At 33.4% G+C, this 14,409-nt stretch overlaps 1 protein-coding gene across 1 annotated transcript in view; it reads right to left on the reverse strand.

The window, feature by feature from the left end:
* Positions 1-14,409, reverse strand: part of Pxdnl (peroxidasin like) — a 471,071-nt gene that overhangs the window by 142,243 nt on the left and 314,419 nt on the right. Inside the window, exons 8-10 of the mRNA XM_058573993.1 lie at positions 12,300-12,417; positions 4,862-5,031; positions 166-432 (exon numbers count right to left, since the gene is read on the reverse strand). Of these exons, the coding sequence (XP_058429976.1) occupies positions 166-432; positions 4,862-5,031; positions 12,300-12,417 (555 nt within the window). The remainder of the gene's footprint in view (positions 1-165; positions 433-4,861; positions 5,032-12,299; positions 12,418-14,409) is intronic.

The raw sequence follows: 14,409 nt of genomic DNA on the forward strand, positions 1-14,409 counted from the left end.
AACATGAAGCAGATTAGTTTTGAAGATTCTATTATGTCAAGAAAATAAAAGGCAAATAAAAAAATCTCTCTCTGCTGACATACATGATATTACTTTTCAAGTTGAAAAACAATTTTCCATATGTGACAGAAGGACCATTTCAAGCAGGACCTCCTGCTCCCATACCTTGTACAATGATGTTGGCTGTGGCGTGAACAGAGCCTTGACTATTGTTGGCGTGACAGGTGAATCCGCCATGATCCCTCAGGGTGATGCTCTGCAAGTGGAGTCCACTGGAGGTTTCTATGTGCCTGGATCCATCCAGTGCCTCTCCATTGTCCCTGGTCCAAGTTATATGGGGGTGTGGGTGGCCTGTGGCCATGCATTCCAAAGTTGTGCTGGTGCCAATTAAAACCTCCGTGTCCTGGGGCTGGATTACAAAGCTAGGCTTGGCTAAGGGTAAGAGGAAGACAAAACAAAATATAAGTAGTAACAATTAGGAAGGTTTATTTATTTATTATCTATTTTGCATTGTGGTTTAAAACTACCATTGAAGCCAGAATCAGACAGGCAGTCATTATAGATAGGTAAATAGAGTCAAGTCGGATCAAGGAGGCCAATTTGCCTTGCTCCTTCGGATACCAGGATACCAGCTATGGCCCCTTTCTTCCTCCTAGGGAGAAGTCTGTTACCCCCCCCCCCCCTTTTTTTTGGATAAATACATTTTATTATTTATTTGTTTGTTTATTTGTTTATTTATTTTTGCATTACAATTCTCAATACACCTTTATACCACAATTTATCATGTCTCTGGTTGTATATAAGGTATGCTGACACCAAATTCACATCTTCATACATGTATTTTGTATAATGATGAGGGTCATGAAAAAATTCTCATCATCTCCAGCAATCAGAGAAATGCAAATTAAAACTACGCTAAGATACCATCTCACTCCAGTAAGAGTGACAGCCATTACAAAGACAAACAACAAGTGCTGGCGAGGATGCAGGGGAAAAAGGTACACTCCTACACTGCTGGTGGGACTGCAAATTGGTGCAGCCAATTTGGAAAGCAGTATGTTATCCCTTTCTAAATAAACTGTGCTCTATATGTTTGCCTGAGCGTGCTTCTCTAATGTTATACTTCAACATGTGAGGAGTAGAACTCATCACTGATAACTGGCGGTATCACTATTGCCTTCAAAATGCCCTTACTCACAGTTATCAAAGAATTAAATCTAAAATAAATTAAATGTTGATTTTACATAAATACATATTTTTTAAAACAACCTCTTGTATTGTAGATGCTGCAATGTGCTCACTGAATACCTATTCTTTAGGGGCTAAATGTCCAAGTGTTCCAATTTAAAAACACTCACATGCTTTTAAATACAGTTCTCCCAGCAAGATCCAGGTACTTGTCACTGGAAAGAGAGTTTCCTTCCCAAATAAAAGGGCTAAGACTAGGTAGTCATCGCTCTACCTCCTGTTACCTGGAATTCAGGCATGAGTTTGGATTATGGGAAGTTGCCATGCAACTAAGAAGTGGCAATTATAAGGGAGGAGGAAAAGAGGTCTATGTAAAAAGGATTGAACAGTAGAAAAAAATATCATTGGTTTGCTAGGGTACTGGGGCCCTCTGTACAGATTACCTCTACACTACTCGTGGCAAACAATGCACCTACACACACACACACACACATACACACTCGCACGGTATGTTTAAGCCATGTCAAGTTTTGGTTTACTTTCAAGCTAAGTGTATTTCAAATAGATTTATAAAAAAAACCATAGAATCTAGACTTCCATATACATATTCCACTCTTACTAATGCTTAAAAATTACATCTTTTATGGGAATCTCAAGCATAAAATAAAGACTAAGTTATTAAAAATGCCTAATGATAAAGTTTCGGATTGAGGGGCTCATCGACTTCTGAGATAAACATACCCTGGAGAATAGGAATAAGCTGAATTAATCTAATTTAATAACCAAGATTTAATTCAATTTTGGTAATCTGAATGTCTTAAATATATCAGTAAAATTTTAGGTGTTAGTAAAATATAAAGATGCACAAGATACCTTCCTTTTCTTGTATGTTATAGTCAGAGGACAGAGGAAAAAATAAATCAACTACAGTATAGTAATGATATTATTTTATCAAAGTTGGGTGCAAAGTGCCATAGAACATGCTGACAGTGGAGAAGCACTGTCTAGGGAAAACTATTGTCATCATTCCAATAGGAAGAACCAGGGACTGAAATGGAACCAGTGATACTCCATGCACATAGGATCATGTCAAAATAAACCCCACTTTTATGTATAACCCTGATGAACTAACAAAAATATTTTAAAAGAGAAATATTTTTGAAGCAAGTCTGTGACAGTGGACATGGGAAGGAAGCTCTGATCTGACCCATATTCAAAGTATACTTTAAGACACCTAAAAAACAAAAAGACAGCAACAGAGGATGGCTCTGAGGTTGTTGAGGGACATTAAATATCCTGAGAGAGAGAGCAAACAGAAAGGAAGAGGTTTATGCAGGCAAATCTGTTTGGTGGGATGTAAAGATTACATGTGAAGGTGAGCAGGAATGATAGTGTTTCAAATCTCAGGAAAAACAGCAACAATAGATTTATAAGTTTTAATTATTAAAGTTGAACGCTGAAGAATTCTTTTAAAATTGAAAGAGATCTCAAATGGAGGAAGAAGCAATGTGACCAGGCCAAACTTGAGGAAGAGAGGGAAGGGGAGGGCTATGGGGAACATGACATTTAAGGAGAAAGAAGAATGAAAATGTCAGGAAAGGATCAAGAGGAAGTGATGTCCCCAAAGTCAAAGAAGGAAAGAGATGGTGGTTTGGAATGAGCTACCAGAGCTGTCAATTAGAAGTTATTTAGAAACCATGAAAGGAATCCCCATAGTTGATCAATTTCCAACTCAACTGTGTTTCCACCCACCCCCCCCACCCCACCCCCACCCCCGTCAGGCACATTCAGTGAATTTTCTCCATTTGCTCTGTCATGATCTGATCTGTGTCTCTACCAACAATGTCCTGCTTCGTGGCTGCAGCCAACCCACTTTCTCATTATACCACATCATCCTGTTTTTTCTCCAGACTGCTACCAGAAATATTTTACTAGAAGAAAAATCTAATTTTGACCACTCTTACTACACCGTCGTGATCAACCTGAATGATCTGACCTGCCTTACACCTCCCCAAATCAGTGATTTTGGCTCGACTCCGGAAGTATCAAGGATTTCCGTCTCTTGGATGCATCCTGCTCTGTCTCCCCTTACATCATACTTCCTTCCAAAATAATGTTTCAACTCTACTTATCTAACTATCTTTTACTTGTCCTCGCTGTCTACTTAGATGTCCCTGCTGCTGGGGACATCTCAAATGAACGTGACTCGCCAAGCCTGCTCCAAGGGACCCCCTCTCTCTCCCTTCATCCTGTTTGCTCCTGTTTGCTGTCTCTTGATATTATCAATAACCCCCAGTGATCTCAAATTCTTCATATACTGCTCCTTTTCCTGACTAAAATCTCAGGGGGTATACCAGAGCTGGCTCTTGAGAAGCAGCTGTTAAATTTTGAATATTCTGCAAGCTGGTTGTTAAGCCTAGCCCTTTATTAAAAGTTAAATTATGTAAACATACAATTGAATAAGTGTCATTAACATCGAAGTTCACAAATTCTGGCATTCATTATTTCTACTTATTTGACTCTATTTTCCTATTTTCTGTGGTTCTAAGGTGATTTATGTCTATGAATGTCTCTGTGGTGGAAACATTGCTTCATGGTGCCTACTGCACATCTCCTCCCAACTCCACCTTCAGTCATGCCATGTTGGTAACAAGAAATTGGCCATGGAAGGATTATTTATACCTTAGGTATTAGTCAATGCTGCAAATCAGAAAGCCCTTCCCAAGTGCTGGGTTTTAAATGTTTACTGGTAGAGAACTGTCCTTTATGCTTCCATCCCTCTCCTGACATCGTAAAACTTGGTTGAAATATGGCTATTGCCTAATAGACTACAGGCTCAGAAAGGGGAAAGATGATGCATTTCTACCATCACAAAATGATACTAATAAAAATCTGTCTTAGTCACTGTGTCTGATTTATATATGCCATTGAAATTATGGCAGAGCAAAGCTTCTGGGTAGTTGAAGGGGTGTGAAATCTTCAACAATAGCTCAGTGGGCATTCAATAAACATTTGTAATGAATTCGTGATGGATAAAGGACAAAGACTTTCTAAAGAGGATGATTTTCCTGCCTGGGAGCAATTGGTTCAATCTGCCTCAAGATGTTGGAAAGCTAGATCGGTAATTGAAAGGCTAATTGGAAAATCTTGGAATCACATCTGTGATAAACTGGAAAATAACAGAACTAAGGAAGTAACTTAAAAAAAAAAAAAAAAAACTTTGAGGGCTACAAGTACAGATCAGTGATAGAGTACATACCTGGAACGCACAAAGCCCTACCTAGGTTCAATCACCAGCACCATCAAAAATAATAGTAATAGGGGATGGGATTGTGGCTCAGAGGGAGAGCATTCTCCTTGCATTCATGAAGCACTGGGTTTGATCCTCAGCACCACATAAAAAAATGAAATAAAGATATTGTGTCCATCTATAACTAAAAAATATTTAAAATAATAATAATAATTGATTATATAATTAAAAGTAAATAAATAAAATAGAGCTAACTTCAAGGAAAAAATTTCTCTAAAAAATGTACAAAAAAAATCAGTGACAATTGTTTCACTTTGAAGCATTACCTACTTTAAAGAAGTAATCCAAGGCCATTTTTCAGTGCAAATAACTTTAGATACCTAATGCATTTGTATGAAGTTCAATCAGAAAATAAAGTTTTACCCGGAAGACTGTGGTATCTGAGCATGGCATTCTGTGTCTTGGCTTCCCCAGCAGAGTTCCTGGCCATACACTGATAGATGCCTTGGTCTGACTCTCTGGTGTTCCGGATCATGAGTGTCCCATCATCAAACATGTTAAGACGGGTGTCATCCTCAAGATCCAGTGAATTGCTGGAAATATATTATATATATTTATTACTTAATTCCATTCATATTTAACTCTATCAAACTTCTAATAAGATGGAATATAGAACATGTTTCATGAATTCTGATTAGCTGATTTATTTTTACAACCTTGATAATTCAAATAATTTTATTTTAAATTCCATTTTCTCTTTTTCATCTTGAAATAATACACTGACTACAGACTGTGAGTTAATCCATAATAGAAGGAAAGAAAATTTAAATGCCCTTCCTTCCTGAGCAGGGTAAATTTAGACACTGCTACAATCTCTCCTGTATGAAGATTACTTCAGCACAGTTTAACACCCCTGAATTACTATTTAAAAAAAAAAAAAAGAAGAAGAAGAAGGATCATCATCAGATGGTGATATGTAAGCTTTTACATCTTCCCAGTGAGTCATCGGCTCTCCTTCCATATTTTGTAAATTGTAAAAGAAATGTCTGTATTCAAATCAACATGGCTCAAAGCCCAGTATAATTATATGACTAAGCATTAACTAAGCACATGGTACTTACAAGTTCTTAGTTATTAGGCCTTATGAATTAAAAGGGATCATTTTTTATATACTAGGAAAATGCCTATTATTTATTTATCAATTAAATGGATAATCCATTGAGTACAAGTAGGTTCAGACATGTAACATCATATTGCACTAATAATCAAAGCAAGGGAATGATTTGGGGTTTTTAAAAATAATTTTTAAAAACAGCTTTATTGAGATATAATTCACATTCTATACAATTCATATGCCATTTAAAATTTACAGTTCAGTGAATTTTAGTATCTTAAGAAAGTTGTACAACCATATACCACAATTTCAGAGCATTTTCATCACCTTGAAAGGAAATTTTGTACCCCTTGGGCATTTTCTCATAATTTGCCTCTCCCTTCAACACTAGACAACCACTAATCTACATTTTGTCTGTCTGGATATTTCATGTGAATATAATCATACAATTTGTGGTCCTTTGTTTTTGACTTCTTTTACTTTGCATGATGTTTTCTTTTTTTATTTTATTGACTTAAAAAAATGACAGCAGAATTCATTACAATTCTTATTACACATATATAGCACAATTTTTCATATCTCTGGTTGTATATAAAGTATGTTGACACCAATTTGTGTCTTCATACATGTACTTTGGATAATGATGTCTATCACATTCCACCATCCTTGCTAACCCCCTGCCCCCTCCAAGAAGGCTGATTCATAGTGGGGTGGGAGGGGGAGCATGGGAGGAATAGAAGAACTCTAGATAGGGCAGAGGAGTGGGAGGAAAAGGGAGGGGGCAGGGGGATAGCAAGTATTTGGGGATTTTTTTAATCAATAAATAAAAAGATACTGACACCTAAACATGTCAGAAATTTTTACAGAATATCCTTTCTGATCAAGTTTATTTTTTCTTTAAAAATATTTAATGATTATGTATGAGAAAGTATATGCAAGTATGCTCAAACAATGTATTAGTTGTAAAAAAAAGGAAGAAAGAAAAAATAAGATCTACCACCTCCATCATTTATCACTCAATAAGCATTTATTAAGCATCTACGGTATAGAAACACCCTTCCTGAAGGAAAATATTCATTTGAAGAATTTCTATTGCTCTCCCTTTAATTTGTTAGCTTTACAAAACCAGTGAGGGCCAGGTAAATATTTGTTCACTAATTTTAAACTGTGCCAACACTCAAGGAATTCTGGCATATGCAAAAAGAATAAAGCACGTTAAAAAGACTAAGAAATAATCCTTATTCAATAATTTTTGTCATAAAGATAAGAAAGAAGCAGACAATGACCATATTTCACATTTATTATTTAGGTTGTAACGGAAGAGAGATGACAGGCAATGTGTTCAAGTATCCAGTGAGAAAAGCCCAATGTGAAAAAAAAAAAAAGTCAGTGAGAACTTTTTTCAAGAGCTTTGGGGAAAACGATGCTTTTGAATGACTTTGCAATGTAAGGCACAAGCAAAGAAAGTAGATCCTGGTACTGGATTTCCTTATAACTATAAGCTGCCAAAGCTTCTCGATATTGATAATGTGGTATAAACATCAGGAAGTACATTTTTTTTTAAATGTGAAAACTCCAAAGGATCACATATCATTAAACTTAATTATTTTGAATGTAATTCTAAGATTATCTAACATTGAATCAAATTAAGACTGTTTGAAAGGAGTATGCCAAGAATGGATGAAATTGCATTTCTCAAAAGATATCTAGTTTTCTGAAATTTTTTTATAAACCTCTGTACCACGAAATATCAAAGACTACAGGATGTGTTCATGATATCTAGAGTATGTCTAGGCAATGAATTCACCAAGATTCATTATGATAAAAAATGATATAAAATGGGCAGCAGCACATCACATCCATAAATTTAAGATGCATCATTTCTTTTCCTGGTTATTTCCGTATTTGTTCATGTCGTCTTCATTATACTCATAAAACTTGTTTGCTCTTAAATCATGATGTTGCTTGAAAAAAATCAAAATAAGCCTTCATGGTTCAATATATTCCTTTCACTTTGTCAGTTTTATGCAAGCTGTATATAGCAACTGTATGTAAAACAAAATACAATGATGCAAAAACCCACAAAGGTGTATATAAGTAAAATATACTTAGATTTTTTTCCTTAAAAATGTGTAAATAAACACATTTGACTTAAATATGAAGTAGCAATAACTTTTGTTAAAGTTAATTCTTAGCTGCAATGAATTACCTCTAATAATTAACCCTAACCTTTATTAAAGTAGTTCATTTATTAAGTGCTTTCTAAGAAACATGTGTAACTAGTTCCGTGTGCCAGAAATATAAAAATGGAATTTTATCATCATACCAATTAAAAATATCTACCACATACAAAGCTATCATCAACCATAAGTAAGGATACAGTTGCAATGTTTGCATGTAATCTGCTGGAAATGTCATAATCATATACATGACAGAATTTACATTTCTTTAGAATGGCTTAGAATTTCCATGGTCTGGATTCTCATTAAGGAAAAAATAGCTGGTTTAAAGACCTCTTTCATCATGTCACTGTCTTGTTCTACATCTTCAAGTGACTCTCAGAATTTGTCAACTGAAAGCCAAAGTCATTAACTTTCTGGTTATTTTTCAGTCTTTTGTTCTAATTCTCCTTGAGATAAAAATCTTTACTCTAGGGGCTGGGGATAGAGCTCAGTTGTTAGAGTGCTTGCCTTGCATGCACAAGGCCCTGGGTTTGATCCCCAGCACCAAAAAGAAAAAATGAAAAAAAATTTTTATTATATAAGAAGGTCTACCCTTCTTCCTGAACCTAGTCTATATTTGTTTTTAGTTTTGTACCAGGACTCATCCTTTATCCAGTCACTGGAGTGCTTCCCCTCCTCTTTGAAGGAGAAATAATTGCTCACTTAAGCAATTATTTAAAAACTTTGTATGGAGAGCTGTTGCTGAGTGCTGGCAATCATTTTACTTTTCTCCTGGGAAGCCTGAAAAGTTTCCAAAATTACCTTGATAAATGTATCTGCTTTGGTTTGAATATAGTTTGCGCTCTCCAAAACTCCTGTTAAAATGTAATCCTCACTATGCAACATTAAGAGGTTGGACCAAGTGAGACCTTTAAGAGGTGATTAGGGCTCCACACTCATGAATGCAATAATCCATTCATGTGATTAAGGGTTGGTTAACGGATTAATTTAGGAGTGGATCTGAGACAAAATCTCTAGTGTGTCTATTCTAAGAACTGGTTTGGCTCAGGCTCTCCTGTTTTCCCTGTCTCTCACCATGTGATACCCTGCACTGTGTCAGGACTCTGCCAGCAAGAAGACTGTCGTTAGGTGTGGCCTCTCAACCTTGAACCATGAGCCAAATTAAATCTCTCTTTAAATAACTTACCTGGACTCTGGTATTGTGTTATTAGCAACAGAAAATCAACTAAGTCAAGATCATTATGAAATTGATTTTTTGCTATGATTTGATATTTTGCATTCTCATATGTGGTTGATGTTGGTAAATATTCCACAGTTGGTTGAAATGTAGCACAGTTTAGCTTTTCATCATACACCCTCATCATCATATCATCATCATCAGTGTTATTAACTATGTTTACATATACCTTCAAATTCTAATTCTTGGTCTTAATATTTTTAAAAGGTAATATTATAATTTCTTACCACAGTTGGGAGTGTGCCCATTTATCCCTGTGCTTCTCTCAATTACGTTTTATTTTTGATAGTTATTTTATTAGGTATGAAAAGATCATGGAACTTACATTCAGTTGAATTATGTATTTTATCTGATCTAAAATGATACATAATTACACTACTGCCTTAAAGCTCATCTTAGTTTTATTAATATTGCTATATCATGTAAATCTTGATTAATATATTATTTATTATACTTGTTTTTCAGCCTTATGCTGCTCAGTGTTATATATATTATAAGTAGCATATAGTTGGGTTTTTAAATCCAACTTTACAATGTCCTTTAATAATCTATTTATTGTTTTCACTAATTCTTTAAAAATATTTTCAATGAGTTATTTTATGTCTTTTCTTTCCCCAGACTTTTCCCTGTCTTTGTAATACTGTCCCTCTTTCTCTTGTGTTAAACTGATCCAGTTTTCTTTAAGTACCTTCTTTCATTCCCTACTATGGAAGAACCTTTCTATTTGTTGGTATTTCTTGTTAGGTTTTAACTGGCATTCTTGACTTAAAAAAAAAAAATCTTAAAGTAGATGTGAGTCTTCATCCCCAAAATGAGGCATGCAAAGTTAATTAATTATATATTTTCCTCCTTACAAGTCTTCAATTAATATCATCTAACATTTTACTCATTCCTTATTTTAAATTTGTTCAGTGCTTTATTAAACAATCTCAGTTTATTCATATTCATCAGTAAGTTGAAAACTGCTTTTTGGTCTGGAGATGTAGCTCAGTGGTACAATGTGCAGGCAAGAGATTCCAAATTCAATCTCTGGCACTGTCATTACACCATTATTCATTGCTTAAAAATGTTTTCATTTTACCTTACTAGATAACTTAGTTGGATATAAAGCTGAAGAAAATTAATTCTCTTCCTTAATAACCCTCAGTATATTTCATTGCCTTAGGTCTGATGTAAAGATTGGTGCAAGTGTAACTGCTCAATATTTTAAAGTAATTTGCAAATTACCTTGGATGAAAAAAATTATCTGATTTTCAATGTTTTGATCATAATTTGTCATGTAGAAATTTTTTTTATAAATCCTACTTGAGAATTTACACAATTCTCAATCTGAAATTTCATAATGTTTTTCACTTCTAGAAAATTTGCAGGTATTACCCCTTCTCCCATTGTCTCTGGCTCATCTATCTAACCTCTCATTTTTGAATTCCTACTGGATGCACACTGAATACTTGAATGGGGTCCATGTCTCAGAAGGCAACAAACCCTTCTGAAATCTAGTTTACATCCACAGGTCTACCTTCTAGTACTCTAATTCTACATATGGCTGTGTCTAATCAGTTCTTAACCTTCTTTAAATGCTCTAAAGTCTCCTGCTGTTATTTCCAAAAGAGAAGAAAAGGATAGTCATAAGAAATGGATCCAAAAGTAGCTTCTATGAAGTTTGTAGTATTTTTTTAAGCCTGGTTCACATTAAACAAATGTCTGTTTCAAATTATTTTTTTAAGATTTTTATTTTATTTATATATTTTTTATTTTAACTTATTTTTATTAGACTATTAGTTATACATATTAATAGGATTCATTGTGATATTTTCATACATGCATATCATTTATTTATTTATTTATTTATACATGGTGCTGAGGATGGAACCCAAGGCATCATGCATGCGAGGCAAGTTCTGTACCACTGACTTACAGCCCCAGCCCAGTTTCAAATTATTTGCTATGCTCTACTTTATCCATATTCAGGATAAATATTATTTTACTTAAAAATTGTTAACAAATAGTAAGATGAGACTTGTTAATTAAAAATAGTCTTGTCATAAACTCTTCCCTTTTGTCTTTAACTTTTCTGTATAAATTGGTTAAAATTTTAACAGGAATTTCAACCTATTCTTCATCTTCCCATCATTTCATTCCTTCTTTTTAGATATATTTCTTTCCTTTTGAATCCCTTGGCTTCTTTAGTCACTTTATTTGAAAACTTTATGAATTTTATTAGGCAATATAACTTTTTTACTTATTCCTTTCAAAATACTCCTCAGTAGCTTTATAACTTTGAACATATATTTCTAAATTTAAACTAAGAAAAAAGTCAGAGCAAGCAGTTTTAAGACATAACAAGCAGCAATTTCTCTTTCTCAAGTGCCCTTGAACAATTTCAAAATGGAAATAAATTGAAGTCTTCTATCAATTGAGTCTTCCTCCTGGGCTACATTCTCAGTTTAATAGTACTAGCAATTACCATCCATGCAAGTTATTTTTAACCTACTCTTGTTAGTTTCTTCAAGGGTTAAAAACACATTTTAGCAACCTGATCTGAGATTCTCATTCAAATTAGAAATCAAAACTAAACACAATATTTATAATATCTCTCAGCATATTTCAAACAAAAATACATAAAAATTCAGAGTTTATTTTACTCATGACAGAAGACATACACAAAAACCTTGCTAGTTATCAATAACATAATTAATGATACTATTAAGTCCAAGAACTTTAATGCAATTTTATCATTTATGTATTTATGTTAACTAAATATTCCTTATAGCATTTTATTTTAACTTTAAAAAAAATTTTGTTATTGCTATATAATTTTTTATTCATTAGGTCTTAAGACTTCCAGTTTTGTGTTTTATCAAACAGTATAATGAGAATTAAATCAATGACTAGTATTTTAAATAATCTTGCATAGCCTTTATTACTAATTCACTTACATAAACCTATCCTGATTTACTATAGAAAACTTGAACTGTCAATATGAAATATTTTGTAACTAAAATAATTTAGATGAGACAATATCAAATTGTATTTTGATTTAAAACAAATAGTTGGTTGTTAATCCCAATAATTCCTTCTAGAAATAATACAAAATTATTGTAGTCAATTCCAAAATTTTTGATGCCTAGAAAAATAAAATTTTTAAGGAAAAGTCCCCCAGATCGCTTAACCAAGTCAAAAAAATAAGAATTAAAAGATACTGTTATCTCTAACAAATTCTTATAATTTTACTAATTTCTTCTCCAAATAAATTATTTGAAGTAAGATAAGAGATTACTGAAATTGAACATAGAATTACAACACATGCCCACACTCAGTATTTACTTGTTATGTATCCATGTAATCTTAGGCTTGGGGTTTCCTTCAGCTCGGCAGGTGAAGTAGACAGTATTTCCTGAGGTTACCTCCACATCTTGGGGCTCAAAAGTAATTCGGGGACTTTCTGCAACAACAACAAAAAAATCATTAGTATTTTAATTATAGTATTCTAAATTATTGTTGTGAAAATACTGCCATAATTTTCTTTCTATATTTAAGTTTTACAGATCAAACTGCATTAACCAAGTAACCAAGTAATACACATACCACTTTACTTATTAGACATATATTTGATTTCAACCTTAGAAGTTTAAGAGTTACTACATAAAAGTAATTTAAGGAAATTTACCTGTATTTTTATAGAGGTAAAACACAGTCTTATTTATGTATAGTTCAATACAATCACATTTATGGAAAAAGTTTTGATTTTTATGGATCAATTTTTCAAACCAAGTACCTGAACTGAGTTTGCAATTTTGTAAGCACTATCCCAAGGCATTAGCTATCTGAGTGTTTAAAATAGTTTATAAGAATTTATGCATCTAGATCTCAAATCTAAGCAAAATTATTTATAAATATAAATAAATGATACCATCCTCAAGTAATAAGAATTAAGTGGAAAAACATGGGAATATTTGAATCATTTCAATAAGAAAGTGAAGTGATTGATTTTTTTTTAAAGAATTCAATATTATTAGATTTAAACTACAGAGAACAGTGTAAAAAAGGAATATTGACTTTTTATGGTAATCTTAAATAGTCTTACTTAAGACTTTACCTGAATTTTACCATAAGTTTAGAGATTCAAATCTTTCTAAATGACAAAATTCTTCCTTTTGTAAGTGAATTATTTGAGATTTCTTCTCAATAATGATCATTCCTATTATTACATTGCACAGATCTTGAGTAATCTTACCTACTTTGTTTAAGTCCATATGATCTATGACTTGGCTTGACCCTTTTGACTTGACACATTTGAGTATTAATTTTAAGGAATAATTCAGCATCAAGTGCCAAACCAGTGATGTAATCATGATCAAAGCAGAGAAGGCATTTGAACCTGCATGTTTATGTTTTCATTGAAGCAATTAAAATTAATCAAACATCAAAAAGTACAGATAATCAACTGTGATCGATGCTAAACTGCAGAACAAGGGACACTTTCACAGATTATGAGAAGGAATTTGACCTACCTACCTGTAAGCACAGATAGGTGAGTGGAAAGGAGATTGAGTAGAGCCTTCCCAAGTAACTAATACTTAGGAGAGGACTATAAGAAGACGAAGAGGTGGAAAAAGAATAGTGTAAGAAAAAGAAAACAGCATGTGGACAATCCTTGCGTGGAGTAAAGGCTTTAGGATTTTCAAAAATGTAAAGCATGTCATAGCAGCAACACCACCCGGTAAGGGAAGAGGAGAACGGATGGAGGTTGCAGAGGACAACCTGGGGCGCAAAACGGAAATGTGACCTTGGAAGGATGCTGTGCTTTATTTTGAGGTAGGCAGCTATAGAAGGATTATGTGCAGAACAATGATGTAAGCAAATAAGTTTTTAAAAAAAGATTTTTCCAAACAAAACAGAACAGAGAGAGAAAAATGAAAGTTGAGACCTGGGTGAAGATACTTTGTGATCCACACAAAACAGTATCGATGTGAAATACAAATGGTAGTAAAGTTGTGACCAATGTGAGAATTACTTGGCCACAAAGACAAAGTCATTTTTCTTCTCAATTTGACAGAATTAAATTATATCAATTTGATTTTTCAAATTATCTGTTTAGAGACTTTTTAAAATGACTTTTCAGTGAAAGGATATTAGAAAGCAAATTTCTACTGTAAGTAAATCATCTGCATGAATTTACAAGAAGCTAAATTCTCCTCTCCCCTCTTCTCCCCCACACTGGCATATAAGTATTTATGTACATATGTATTAATTTATTTTCATTTAAAGCTATATGTAGGGATGGATACAGAAATATAGAAACTTTTAAAATAATTATATCTAAGCTTTAAATGAAAATTAAATGATATACTAAGCAACAATAATCAGTTCTTTAAATAAAGCATGATTATTTTATTAAGGTTATCTGACTATAAAAATATGCTTATTAAATCCA

The sequence above is a fragment of the Marmota monax genome, unplaced genomic scaffold (genome assembly GCF_021218885.2).
Source record: "Marmota monax isolate L192 unplaced genomic scaffold, Marmota_monax_Labrador192_F-V1.1 WCK01_AAM20220418_F8-fsc00044, whole genome shotgun sequence".
NCBI lineage: Eukaryota > Metazoa > Chordata > Mammalia > Rodentia > Sciuridae > Marmota > Marmota monax.